At 47.7% G+C, this 15,200-nt stretch overlaps 1 protein-coding gene across 1 annotated transcript; it reads left to right on the top strand.

Moving 5' to 3' along the window:
• The first annotated feature begins 13,003 nt into the window (after positions 1–13,003).
• LOC119279785 (putative CCR4-associated factor 1 homolog 3) lies at positions 13,004–13,624 on the top strand. The gene has a single exon (XM_037560908.1). The coding sequence runs from the start codon at positions 13,004–13,006 to the stop codon at positions 13,622–13,624; it is 621 nt and encodes a 206-aa protein (XP_037416805.1).
• The last annotated feature ends 1,576 nt before the right edge of the window (positions 13,625–15,200 follow it).

Here is a 15,200-nt window from a genome sequence, read left to right on the forward strand (position 1 = left end):
ATAAACTCACAATATGCTGATTTTTAGTGGAAAAATGGTCAAATACATAGATATATATGTAATTTTTTCTTTGAGCTGGGAGGGGGGGCACCGCCCAGGTTGGCCCCATGAAGCTCGGCCACTGCTTCCATTGATATGTGCAGCCGTTGCTTCAACGCTGCAGAGCCAGCGGATTTGCCGCGCTGGGAGAGCCGGCTGTCCGGCGAGCGCCAGCGGGATTTGTGTCATTTTTGTGGCTGCATGCAGTTTTCCTCTCTCTCATTTCCTCATCTCTCGATCTAATTCTGTTGAGTGCATTTGCAAGCCGATGTGAAGCCTGGTAGTTTTTACCAAAAAGGCTCTCGCCACTCTTTATATGTAAAGCACGATCGCAGCAATTCAGTACAAACACACGCCACCACAACACACGCACACACCCAAGGCAAGATATATAGGCGCTGAGCGCGGCAACACCACCCTTAGCACTGCCACCGCGGAGAGATGAAGCCGCATATGACGAACCGTGGGCTTCAAGGCGGCGCCTTCAGGAAGGATACGACACCGGAGCGCCGCCACCGCCCAATCCGAGGATCAGAGTTTCCCCCGGAGACGCACGACGGGCAATGAGAGCCGCGACGACGCCTTCAAGAAAGGAACGAGCTTCGCCGCCGCCGGTCCGTCCGAAGATAGAACAGGTTTTCACCCCGGCCAAAACTCACCGCCGCCGAATGCCACACCCCGACAACCATGCCGCCCACACGGCCATGGCCACCGGGCAGCACCAAGCCACGGCCTCCACCCGAGAGACCGTGCAACCATCACCAGGGTCGCCGCCCCGGCATCCAAGACCTTGACACCACCTCACCCGAGACCTGCCGCTATCCCAACCAAAGAGACGAGCGGAAAGACCCCACCTTTCGCACCACTGGCCGACCCCCAGCGCCGAGACCCCATAGGCCGGCCACCTGACCTCCATCGACCCGTCCTACAGCACCGGGCGCGAGGCGAGCTCGACCCACAACACCGTGCGCGAGACGAGGTCAGTCCTGCTGCACCGTGCGCGAGACGAGCTTAGTCCTACGGCACTGTGCACGAGACGAGCTCGGACCTGCGCATCGGGCGCGAGACGAGCGATGGACCGCAGCTGGGGGACGGTCAATCCTTCGACGAAGATAGCGTCCGGGAGCCGATGAGATGGATCGAAGGTCGAACCGAGCCGCCTACAAACGAGCCGATGCCAAAAAAACAGCCGCCGCCGTAGCCGACCCGCCGAGCTGCCGGTTCGACGAATGGAAGCCGCCACACCAGATGGCCTTGCCGCCTCGCCGCCGCCTTCCTTTGCCGGAGCAACAGCCATGCCGGGCCGATGCCCCAACCCGCGCCGCCCGCCGAAAACCGCCAGATCCAGCCGGCACGCACCACCACCACCGCCACCAAGCAGCCGCTGCGCTGGGCACCACACCGTAAGCAGCCGCCGCCCGACGCCTAGGAGCGCCCGGCCGCGCCGCCCGCAGCCCTCGCCGCAGGAGCCCCCATGCGCCAGATCCGCGCCGCCACGTCTCGGCCCCGCACGACCCAGCACCATCTGCGCCGCCTGCCACGCGACCACCACCCAGCGTCGGCCAGCGCGCCAGCTCGACGTCGCGCCACGGCGCGCGCCAGCCGGAGAGGAAGACACGTGCCGCCGCCGGCCCAGGCGACCCAGACTGTCCCTAGCCGCGCGGGGGCGGCGCGGGAGGGAGAAGGGAGTCCCGTCCGCCTGGTAGTTTTTATTCATCAAATGCCATCTTGTCAAAGCGCTGCTTGGCCGCTGCGTGTCATCAGGATCAATATGATTCTTTTGGCTAGCTCCGTGTTTACATGCGTCTTCTCGTCTAGCTAGACAGCATTACGGTAGACCACAACTCCTCGTTTGAACTTGTCAAGTAGCATGCGTCTTCTCGTCTACCTAGACAGCATTACGGTAGACCACAACTCCTCTTTTGAACTTGTCAAGTTAGCATGCTTGTTCGTCCTTGCTTGCACATGTATGTGCTAGTCCTGTTTGATGCGTTTTTTCTGTCTGTTTGTTTATTCCCAAAGCAGCTGGTTGATATTCCAGACAAATTCAGAACGTATTTGAATAGGTGAGAATCAGTCTAAGAGGGTGAGGTGGGACTATTCAACGGTAAGGGCTTCACTTTTGGTGAGCCATCTTGAAGGTCCGCAAAGCTGCATATCAGCAATGGAGCCGCGTCAAGCTCGGGTGAGGAGGTGATCCATCATTCTTTTCTTCGGTGGCTGCTGTCGTGGTACCGGAGGCAGGTGATGGGCGTTGGTGTCAAGCTCAGAGATGTTCTGCTATCTTTTCAGTTTTGTTATGTCGGTCCTTACGTTACTTGTACTTTAATCTTTATGATATGAACGAGACACGTATTACCATGCAAAAAAAAGCAAATATCCTTTCCATTGTCAAACCGACGTGCTAGCCGAGTTGGTAGCTGCCTTAGCACATGGCTCGTGAGGTTATGGGCTTGATCCCCACAGCAAGCAATATTTGTTGACTGTTGGCCCATAAGAGAACGTTTCATCTAGCCCGTATATAAGAGAAAAGCACGTTTGTATGGGGCATTGCTCTATGGCCTAAATTCGTCACCGACGTACCACCCTTGATTAGTACCACCTCGTTTATATTACAATTTTGTCCATATAAATTGTAAAAGCGTATTATGACATGAGAAGAAAGCGTATTGTGACGATGAACCCGACAAAGTCAATCCGTGTTTTATTATTAGGGAAAGATGTTTGTGCGGTTCATGTACCAAGAATTCCACCCAAAAGTCCAAACTGTTGAAGAAGGTTCGGCAATCCACATGTACTTCAACAATATTCATGATAAGAAGATTTGGCTTTTGCAATGTTTAATTATGTTTAGTTAAGTCTATGCTAGGCTTGAATTTTGTTTCAGCCATGCGTAATTATGTAGCTGGAAGTAATGTTTAATTATGAAGTAGATGCGTTAAACTATGTTCATATACTAATTGTGAAGTGTTATGTTCATATGAATTGACAAAGCAGGAGGATTATTTTTCAAAATGTATTTATAGGTTTGAAGTTTTGAGCATCGATTAGAAGCTATCCTCCCAATACCTAGGTTTTTAAGGGCTTTTAAGTTTTGGGGTTAGCTTTTTTAGGAATTGAGTTTTGCCAATCGATTAAAGTTGCCCTTAACGTAAGAAGATCTTTGCAAACATACGTAACCCAATATTGGAATGGGTTGTCATGCTCATGTATGTCTTGTTTGTTGTGCGTATTCTGTGGCCTAACAGAGTGTGTATTCACCTCTCTATGTGTTCGTTTTGTTTTTGACTATTTCATTTGGGTCTATTTGTGTGTGAAAAAAATGGATACATGCACCTTTTACCGTATCAACCTTTTGACTGGTATCAAGGCCAAGGTGGAGTCCTTGGGCCTCATCACTGGTGACTGCCTCACCGGTAGGTTGTGAGATCTGTGTGCAGGAATGGAGTGTCGTTGTGCCATCGTTGCTATGCCGCACGCCAACACACGTTGGGAGGTGGCCGCTGGGTTGTCAGCTCTACCTATGGGGCTGCACCATAGGGTTTCACGTTCCTCGTGGATTGAACTCTGGCTCAAGTTCCTAATGACCCACATCCTTGTGCAGTTGTGCTAGGGTCGAGGCTGAGCAGAAGGTGAAGAAGCTAGGGCTCACTGCAGAATAGATGGATAACCCCATGTCAGCCTGGGGTGGTGTAAGTAAAATTACTATTGGTGGACATACAATGCGATCGGGGATTTCCACTTGTCATTGAACTAAACTGACTCAAGTCACTTTTTTTTTGAAAAGGACGCTTACCTCCAGCCTCTGCATCAATCAATGCATGCAGCCATATTATTAAAATCAAAATATGATTTTAAGTTTCATGGAAACTCAAAATCTGAGCAAGAAAGATAAACAAATCTGTAAACGCCACACCCTGCGAGAAAGCGAGTCACTTACCTACTCATTATATTGTAGTACTACATGATTTTTCGTGAAACGGGAATTTCAGTGTGGGCCAGCCCATGCCTTCCAATGTGTTCATGTTATAGGTAGCAGGAATTAGGATTCTGGCACAGAAATCATGTAGTAACCACACCACGAAGATGTGTGCATTGTGCAGCTTCAAGCGTACATACATACACTATATATCTAACAGCCCTCGCCGACTCCTCCCACCAATCCAAGTCGCCTCCTCCTCCCAACCCTAGCTGCCCCTCCTCCTCACCCCCTTCCCTCCTCCCTCCCTCGCCGCCGCCTGAGGCAGCCGTCGGGCAAGCCCGGGGCGCCAAGGATGGTGGCGGCGGGGCCTCGGTTGCATGCCCTGCTCATGTGTGGGGAACCCTGGATCTGGAGCGACGGCTCCATTGACAAGGCACGGCCGGCTAACAGCCGTGCGGGTGGTGGATCAGGTGTCCCGGTCGCGCGGGCGGCGGGATCCGCTGGTCGCTGGCGGCCGGCGGCGGCTTCTGCGGCAGTCGGTGTGCGCGATCTAGCGCGTCCCTTCCTCCCCTGTTCGGCGTGCGGGCCAGCCTGGTCGGGCCGCACTTCCTCTTGATCGTTGGTTCTATACAGGAGGTGTTGCTGGTGGCGGAGATCTAGTTCGGGCGAAATCCCTGGCCGACCATGACCGGCCACGCCGATGGTGATGCCTGAGGGCGCCGTTTGCTACCTTGGAGGTGTCGGTATGGACTGATCTCCTCACTTCACATTCCCCTAGGTTTCCCAGGTGAAAGCCCTAACTCTGTTGGGCGGCGGCGGCGCTCACGGCGTCGTTCCCTTCTTGAAGGCGCCGCTTTGGGAACCTTGGGGTTGGGTGGCGCTTGTGGGTGGTGGGCGACAGCGGTGGTGCGGCCCTTTCCTAGCATGGATTTATGTTCGTTGCTTGGAGATGGAGTCGCGTAGGTGGAGGTCGTCGGCTGGCGTCGTGGTGGCGTCAATGGCGGAGGACCTGCCAAGGCTCGCGTAGGTGGAGGTCGTCGATTGGCGTCGTGGTGGCGTCGATGGCGGAGGACCTGCCAAGGCTGTCACCTCAATCTGCTCTGAAGATGGACCAGTGGAAGATGGCGGCGACGACACTTGTGAGTGCGTCAGACCGGTTTGAGCCCCGGATCCGGCAGATGACTCGATCGGGGCCTCCGGCTTTAGATGTTAGGCTTAGGTGAGAGGTATGGGTATGTGGCCCAGCTTGCACCCTTCATCATTTGGATAGGAGTAGCGCCAGACACTGCCAAGATGGCGAATTCAGTCATATTGTTGTTATATTTTGTAAGATCCTCAAAAATAATCAATAAAATGATTGTATGCATCTCCCAGATGCAGAGGCCACGGGTCATCCTCTTTTTAGAAAGAAAAAAACATACAGTATACGTTGTACGGGGTGGTGCCCATCGCACCATGTTGCCTCTTGCATGACTGATCTGTCAAAATTTGCATGATCAAGTCATATAAATAGTACGTGGCTGCTTTCTCAAGTTCAAGTCCTAGCTAGCCTATAGCCCTATATATACCAGCTTTTCTGGCCTGGCCTGCTGAGCCTTCTTTAGGTAGAAAGTGAGATGTATTTCAGCTTTGTATACGGCAGCGTCTGTAGACTGAGATAGTGGTGTAAACCAATGCCCTCTAAAGAATTTTTGGAGAGTCCCCATCCACTGCCTAGCACTATTTGCTTAGGTGCAACCATGTTCTACAAAACTGAAACTACGATATCTGGAGTCCAACCCCCAGCTCACTTACTATCAGCAGAGGATGACAAGGTCATGGAGGAGAAGCACGTCATCTTTGCTTTTGCCGAGTCAGTAACACATGGAAGTCGCCGCTCGTAAGCAACCTGTCGCCCAGGGGCACCACACTATGAAGACTTCCAAGGCCTCGCATTGCGCCAAGCTCGGGGAAATCGACCCCCGTGAGCAATGCGTTGCCGAGGAGTGCCACACAATCAAGGCCTCTCGGGCCTCGTATCGTGTCAAGCTCTAATACCTTGACAACCGTGCTGCCTACGAGGTACGGCTAGAGCCCAGAATGAGGCATGGGACGAGCGGAAGGAGGACATCAACGCGGAAAAGGCAGAGGAGTAGGAGGCAGCAATCGCAAGGCCGGCGGTCGAAGACGCCACAGCCATTTTGTCCTCTCCCAACAAAGCCTAGATTTAGTATTTTTAGCTTTATGATTTATGTTTATGTTAGGCAAGATTGACTTTGGTGATGTTTAATTCTGTTTATTTAAGTTTATAGTAGGTTCGTCTTTTATTTGAGTTACGTTCAATTATGTAGCCCGAATTATGAAACGGGAAGTGATGTTTAATTATATATGAACTATACTTATAAACTATGTTCATATGCAAGGGATCATATGTTAATTATGAAAAGGCATATTCATACAAATGCACGAAGTGGGAGAAATGCTTTTCCAAATGTGTTGTTGCGGCTTAAGATTTGAGTGTCAATTAGAAGCAATTCTCCCAATGTTCCAGATTTTTGGGGATAGCTTTATAGGGATTGAGTGTGGATAGTCACTAAAGTTTTTCTTTAACAAAGACACACAAAGCACATCTTAGATCTTATTAACATCGAGAAAAACAAATGTCAGTACAATGGATAGACAACTAGACGTAGAACGACCAGTAAAAAATAAAAATACACTAAAAAGCATATCAGTCCTCTTCTTCCTCTGATTGTACGCCGTCCGCCGAAGATTGAAAAATGCATTGAACCAACAACAAAGAAAAGCGATACCTTCAAACACCCTCGCTATATAAGGCTTTGAAGACTGCAATAGCCGCCATTAAAGTTGCATGTTCATGTTAATATGCATATAAGTCAAATCCATAAAACCACCACAAACTATATCATCAATAGCTAAAAAAAACCACCACTTTGAGGTGCTGGTCGCAAAACGCACCAAATGCAACGTTAATCATTGAACAAAAACACTAAATGCATGTTGGTCATGTTTTTTATGTGGCGAAGGGTTAATTAACATGGCAAAAGGGTAGACATCGTTGACTAAGAGACGTTAAAATGGATGTTGCAACTAAAAAAGGATGGAGGGCCCGCCCGTCAACTCCCCTCGCCCACCCTCTCTCTCCAATCCCCACCACTTTCATTTTTTTTTTGGATTGGCACATCCATTTTTAACGACTGTCTTAGTCAACGTTTAGTGTTTTTTTGTCAATGATTAATATTGCATTCGGTGCATTTTGCAACCAACACCTAAAGTTGCAGCGACGTGGCGTGCTAGCTCAGCAATTCTTTTTGTACAAGACCAAGTGGCGTGCTAGCTCGACAATTCTTTTTGTAGAAAACAAATCAGGATTTATTTATTTTGTAAAAAATATATCTTGATTTCTTTTCTTTATTGAGAGGAATACACCATGAATTCGGTTCGCAAAAGAAATGAGGCGCCTAATTGTATGAACACCTACCTTCAAATGTTATGAGAGAAATACTTTTGAACCTACCACAAGTTAAACAAAGTCAGAGCCAACGATAATCGGTTAGCAAGAACAGCCAAGAAACAGTCTGAACTGGAACTATTGCATATCCCGTACCGTGTCATTATTGAGATGCCACGTCCACCAAAGGAGAAGCAAATAAGTGACGAGTTCTTTTCGGAAACATGCAGGAGGACTGCATGTGAGTTCACCTTGCCATTGAGCGAGATAATACAGACTACAGAAGGGCAAGCCTATCGGTATTAGCTATCATACACTATATATACATACATGCACCAATCATGTACTGAAAGTTCACGGATGTTTGGTGCCTATCGTCCTAATGTTGCCTCTTGCATGACTTTTTTTTTTGCTGGTGCCTCCTGCATGACGGACTATCCAACTCTGCATGAGCTACGGTGTGATACCAAAATAAGTTGCATGCTCAAGACATAGAAATGGGTCCAATCTCCAGCCTTGATCAATCATTTGCATCAATGTATGATTCGACAAGTGTTGCCCAGGTTTATTATGAAGCAAGTGAGATGTATTTGAGTGTGTAACTTAGTGCATGTGAGCTGAGATATTGGAGTAAACCAAGCGTAAATTTTGTCGAGCCCCCACCCAACATAACCAAGTCCATAAACCTACTTCATTAATGCGATACAGTTTTAAGATTGTCAAACACCAACCGGTATCAATCTCTATATAAAGCAGCTTTCATCAAGTTGGATGAAGCGGGCACACCTTTTACAAGTGAAATGAGGATGTGCAATGTTCGTTGCCTCACAGCCTTGTGAAACTAATAGATGGTGCATACTGTGATAGAGGACATTGGTTTGATTCAACTTAATGTGGAGGTTTCACACATAGTATGTATGCAATTATGGGTGAAGACCGAAGGCCCTCGACACGCAACTGCCCCGGCCCAGTTGCATGTCCACTCTCGACAAGTAACTCATCCCGACCCCGTTGCATGTCTAGCATTAACCCAAAACTTAGTCGACTCAGTTGCATGTCCATATCCTCGACACACAACTTGCCCAGACCCAGCTGTATGTCCATTTGTCCATCCTCGACATGCTAATTTGATTATTGATTTTTTCCTCTATCGTGCGACTTTGTGTATTTTCAAAAATGTTCTCCGTGTTTAAAAAAAATGTTCATCGCGTATTTATAAAATGATCACCATGTATTTATAAAAGGTTCATCATGTATTTTTTTTAAAAATTGTTCATGAACTCTGTTGTGTGTTCAGAGCATGCGTGCGTTTTCACCTCATAGTACCAGAAACAGTTGGTTTTCTTATGCTACTAGCTTGTGTTTCAGCTATCAGAATGTAATAATCGTGTAACATAAGTGGAACCGACGAGATTCAAAGCGGTTCTGTAGATAAACTGACACACTGGTTTTGTGTTGTACTGGCATTTCATACTCGCTGGTATTGTTAGACGTATCAAGCCAAATAATCCCGACGTCGTGGCATGCATCTTTTGGGGCTCCGGTACTTATGCTCAACATGCCCGCGCTTGCAGCGGGCCTTCATGTGCGTCGGCGACATCATTTGATTTCGTAACGAGATACACAAAACCCGGCCACATGAGTTCATTGGACATTGTAGATGCAAGTGTACAAAAATGCCTCCATGGATTTTGTTGCAGCTAACTCGCAAAAAAAAGAAACATGTTTCTAGCATATTCCTATTTTTGTGGACAACCTCTACTAAAAAAACACAACCCACAAATGCAAAGTCCTAGCAGATCGAAAATAGAAGAAAAATGACAAGAAAATCAAGCCCAGTCGAAGAGGAAAACAAATAGGCATTCTCTTCTTGCCCCGGCAATGTTAACGCAACACGTTATGAGTCGTCCAACTAATTAACCACCAAGTTAAAACAGAAACAATGGCCAAAAAAATCATGTACGACACCAGTGAACAGACGGGAGGAGAGCTGTCAAAAGAAATGAAACGGGAGAGTAATTTTAAACCGAGAGCAAGGCCATTCAATCCTGAAACGAAGCGGCGCCGTTGTGCTGCTTCCTGTTTGTCATGTCCGCTTAGACTAGTCATAGTGGAAGTAACTTAGGTAGTAACTTTTACATACTGCACTTTAATTTATTTTTTCTTATGTGCCATTGAGTTAAAGAGAAAGAAGTGTTTAGAGTAACATAATATGTTACTGTAACATAACATTTTTCGGAAAAAGATGATTCTATAAACTAATAAATGAAGTCATATATGACATGTTACTACTTTACACTATGGAGATAATAACTTAGTGTAGTGTCATACTCGATTAATCACCACTTTACAAAACGTGGCAAAAGTCACCGCACCGATTAATTGACACTGGCAAAAAAATACTAAGAAAATTCTGATCGCGCTATACGTGGCAAATCGCCCACGTGCGGAAACAGGTGACGGTGCACCGAAAACGGCCACTGACAGCGCGGTCGGAGGCTGCGGTCGAAACATGGCTTTCTTTCTCTCACTTATGTGTGGATTAGAACATGACCGGCCTTTAATGGTGCAGTCCGTAGCGGACATCTCAAGGTCTGATCCGGATGCTAGTAGTCAGTAGGTCCTGGCCGCCATCAGATCCGGTGGATTGGCCATGGATGCGGGGGCACAACCCTTGACCTGGCCCGAGGCACACCAAGCACTCCTCCCCTAGACGCCACCGCCGACATACAGTTAGTAACCAATTACTAACCAAGCGCTCCTCTGGCCCATTTTTTGATTAGAATAATTCAAAAGAAAACCTTGAACTTGTTGACAAAAACTAAACAGAACCTTTTTTTTACAGAAAGACTGTAAGGGAACCCCTACAATATAATTGGTGCAATAAACCCAAATTGCAAGTACCATGCTTTGAACCTGGGTGGGTGGGAATGCATCTGCCCCTTCCCACCACTAGGCTATGCCTTAGTCTGCAAAACTAAACAGAACCTTGAACTCCCAGTCCCTGGAATCAGCACACCGAACTCTCCAATTCGGTCTATTTTGAACTTTGAGAGTGTTTAGCTGGTATTTGTTGACGTGGCAAGTCAAACACTTGGATCGTTGACTAAGTTGTGTGTTCCTCTGTTCGTTCTTATCGCTGCTTGTTCGTTTACTTTTTTGGTTTCCTTTTGTTATTTCTTCTGTTTTTTAATTTCTTTACCGGTTTTCTTCGGGCTTTTTTAGTTATAGTTTGTTTCTTTTCTTTCTCGATTTTCTTCGGTTTTCTTTTTTTCCCTTTTTTTGCAATGTTTCTTTCTTCGAAAAATGTCCGGGACTACAAAATTTTATTCACGTTTTAAAATATGTTTAAACTTTATTTTTTTCCTCTTTCCAAAATTTGTTCAAAATTTAATTTTTTTCCCTATTTTTCAAAAAATGTTCTTCTCTTAAAAATTGTTTGAGACTTTTAAAAAATGTTAAAATTTGATAAAAATGAGTTTTAAAGAAATGCTCATAAATTCAAAAAAAGTCCGTGTTTTACAAAATTGCTCGCTACAATACCTCCCATTTTTCAAAAAATGTTTGAAGTTTGAAAAATGTTTGTGTACTAAAAAATGTTTGCTACATGGCTACAGTACCTCCTATGTTCTAAAAAAGAAAATTGTGTTTCCCAAAACTGTTCAAGATTTTTGTAAAATGTTTGAGCTTAATTTTTTTTTGTTCTCAACTTTGTAAAATATTCATGTTCTAAAAAATATTCAGTATTTCTAAATAGATTTTTTCGTGTTTGTTCTCAGGATCTGGCGCTGCTGTTGGCTCATTTTAATACACCACGCTGCCTAATAACGACTTAACGAGACACAAGCTCTCATTCGCTGTACTGGCTAACATCCGGCGTGTGTAGCCGAAGAGTACGCATTCGAATCCTCTCAGGGCAGCTATTTTTTGTTACATTTTTAACTGGCACGAACTGGTGGTACAATATCCGTCAATGGGCCGGCCCATAGAGGCTCCACGCAGCCAAAAATCCCGGGTTTGACCCGCATGTCAACGACCCCTGTTTGACAACACTCTTAAGATTCAAAATAGACCGATATCAGAGAATTTGATGTGTTGATTTCAGGGATTGAAAGGGGTTCAATTTAGCTTTAGTTTACAAGTTCAAGATTTGTTTTGGATTTTCTTTTCTTTTTCAATTACTAACCCAAGGCATACAGTTTATTTTCGGTATTTATCAAATAAATTGTAATTCGTTAGTAACTTTCCTACCATATATATCAATGATAAAATGGTCGAGTTAACACTTAACTTAGGCTCAAAAATAAGATCACTACCCAAGCGCTCCTCCAATCATCTTCTCGGTATTTATCAAATAAAGTGTAATTGGTTAGTAACTTTCCTACCATATATACCAATGACAAAAAGTTCGGTTAAGTACTTTTGGTTACATTTATAATTTACAATACTAAATTTATGGATTAGACAAGATCTTATGTGACTTCATAAATTTCTTTAATAATGCAACCTAGTGTCCTCTTTGTTCTCTGGGCTATGGATCCTTCAAGATCGAATTCAGGTCGTCATGGGCATTTCCGAGGAGACTTCTTGACTAGCTGCGTGGATTCCAATTTTCTTTTCCAACAATAGCAAAAAACTACAAGACGACAACATCGATGTGTCATCGGTATGTGGGGGATGGAGAGGATGAAAAACATTCTTTTAAGAATTTTCTTATAATATTGGTGTTTGATTAATATAGATATTCAGCTCCTTTGAAATAAAAAAGTTAAACATCACGAGCTACAGTGTGTACCTAGTGGCGGACCTAGGATCGAGTTACTCGGGGTGCCAAACATCAATACCTAGTTAAGAGTTGTAGAAATTACACAAAAGTAGTATCTCTGGACCTAAACTTCACAGTAGTAAATCCAACAAACAGTACAAAAATTAAGGTTAAATATAATATGCGAACTGTTTTCCTTTTTCATAGGACCCTTGCGTGTACCCTTTCCTTTAGATGCACATCGCCGGTGATCCCTCGGCAAGAATTATAAATTCTCGTATACAATGTCCAAAGGAGAAACAATGATACTTCACCTTAAAAAAACAAAAAAAAAATGACCGTCGGTCCTTAGAATAGAATAATAAACAAAAATAGGGAACCTACCAGCATTTGCTATCATCATACCAACATACGCGTGACAACCAACCACGTACTGAGAGTTGACAGGTGCAGTATGTGTTGTATGAATTGGTGCCCATCGTCCCCATGTTGCATCCTGCATGACTGGTCATCCAAATCTGCATGAGCTAGGATGTGATGTCCAAATAAGCTGCATGCTCAGGGCATATAAATGGGCCGATTTCCAGCCTTGATCAATCATTTGTGATAACTGATAAGAGCGTTGCCGAGCCTTTTTTTGAAGCAAGTGGGATGAATTTAACCAAAAAAAAATTGGGTGTGTACCTTGGTCTTTGAGAATTGAGATATTGGAGTAAACCAAGCGTAAATTTTGTGTAGCCCCGGCCCAAGATATATCTCCTTGAAGAAGCTGGTCATCACCTGTGTCCCCCTATTACCTTTCTAAGATTTGCATGTACGAAACAAGATGAATGCAACGAGGCCTGGACTCGTCCACACCGCCGGCCAGGACCATTGCTACGCGCTCATGAAGGCCAACGTCGACGGCCTCAAGCCGCTCCAAGTCGGCATGGCCGTCTGCGACCACCAAGGCCAGCAGGTCGCCTGGGAGTTCAACCTCCGCGACTTCTGCCGCCTCGCCGACGCGCACGATGACAAGGCCCTCGACTACCTCGCCGAGCGCGGCCTCGACCTCGACACGCTCTGTAACCACAGTGTCGATGCCTACATGCTCGGCGCGCTGTCGTGGATCACCTACGCCGGCGCCTACCACGTGACGTACCTCCTGAATATCGTCACGGGCGGCGCCCCGCTGCCGCACGACGTGGTCGGGTTCATCGGCGCCATGCAGTATTACCTCGGCCAACAGGTCTATGACGTTGCGACGATGGCGGCCGGCTGCCCGGGCATGCCGGTGGGGCTGGACCGCATCACCGCTAACCTGCGCATCCATCCGCCGTGGGGGAGCCCTCGTTTTGCAGGCGCCGCCGGCGTGCGCGCGCTTCTGGCCTTCAGGATTTTGAAGGACGGGCAGTTTGGCGGCAACGTGGAGAGGTTTCGAGGCCTACTTCAGGGCCTGCAACATTAGTTCTTCGACGGTCAATCAGAATCACGCGAGCAACGTCGTTGGTCAAGAATTCGAATGTGCAACGGACTCATGCCGCCCGCCGCCTCTACTTGCATATGTGATCATTTAATGGTAGTAGTTCAGAAGATTGTTAGTACTAGTCTTATATATAGGTCAAGTGTTTGTTTTTCTCATGAAAAAAGACATTTGATTTTCCTTTTAGTAGTATTCAAAACTTAACCAACAAAGGGTTTCCCCTGCTTTGTATCCCAAAGCAAACCACCATTGACACATCGCAATGCTGGGGCGAGCAGCACATCAAGCCCAAAAAAAGGAAGAAAAAACTATAAACGGCAAAGATACAAGATACCAAAGGAGTCACTAACAAGACTCGAATGCACCAAGCACAAGCTTGAACATCGAAGCCCTCGGCGAACAGGAGCCAACACATGTCGCGACTGAGCCGAGGTAGATCCCGTTGCAGGAGTATTGTCACGCTCCGTCATCCCCCTTTAGCCAAGCCATCCGGTCCGCCATCCGTCTCTACCTCCGAAGAGAGCCCCTGCCCTCTAGTCCTGGATCAGATGACACTACACCATCGACCGGCAGAGTCGCTCACCCCTGAGCTCGCATGACCAGGACTAACAGGTTGCCGAGAGGGGATGACAAGCACGACTACCGCACCAGGAAGCCGCACCACCGAGAATCGCCAACGCCGCACGCGGGAACTTCAACCGCAAGTGGCCGAGCATGGACACCACTGACGATATCCGGCAGCCACCTCCCGTGCCAAAGCCTCGACCACCACTCCGCCGCTCCAAGGTGGTGTCTTCAAAAAGAAAAACGACGCCGGAGCGCCGTCACCACCCAATCACCCGGGACGAGGAAGGAAGGGCGAGGGGGGGATTGCGAAGCCGCCTTCAAGAAGGGGAACGACGCCGAAGCGCCGCCAGCATCGTGGCTGCAGCGAACAGCCAAGGGGTTTCCCCCAATCCATCCCCCGAGAGGAAGCACCATCGCCAGATCTGCTTCAAGGGCAAACAGGGAAGCCCTAGGAGCCAGCCACGCTCGTCGTCGATCTGCCACCCACACGGCCAGGAGCGGCACTCCCCGCGTCTGCATCAGCCACCCGCCGAAGGGGGGCTGACGCGCTCCCCCAGTGGCCGCTGCCACCACGCGAGGCGCAACCGCGTGGAACAGAGCAACACCAAGCCCAACGCACCGCCGCCAGGCACCGGCCCCACCACCACCGCCCGCCGTCGCGCCATCACGCCCTCGGCCAGCACCACGCCGTCGCCCGCTGGCCCCGACCCGCGCCGGCCCTAACGAGCAGGGGAAGGAAGGCCCTGCCACCGCCGAGGCTGACCGGGCTTCGCCTGTCAGTGCGAGCCGGCGGCGCGAGGGAGGAGTCGAGGAGGAGGGGGGCCAGTGACCGGGGGCTAGGGTTTCTCCTCCGCGTCGCTCGCGGGAAGGGAGGGGAGGGGGGTGTCGTGTATCCAGAACTTCCAGTCAAGGGTCCTTTTAGTGATGGTTCCCTAAAAAATGGGTTTAGTGATACATGATGTATTTGTCGTAATACTTACTTGAGTAGTTAACA

This window comes from Triticum dicoccoides, chromosome 3B (assembly GCF_002162155.2).
Source record: "Triticum dicoccoides isolate Atlit2015 ecotype Zavitan chromosome 3B, WEW_v2.0, whole genome shotgun sequence".
Lineage (NCBI taxonomy): Eukaryota > Viridiplantae > Streptophyta > Magnoliopsida > Poales > Poaceae > Triticum > Triticum dicoccoides.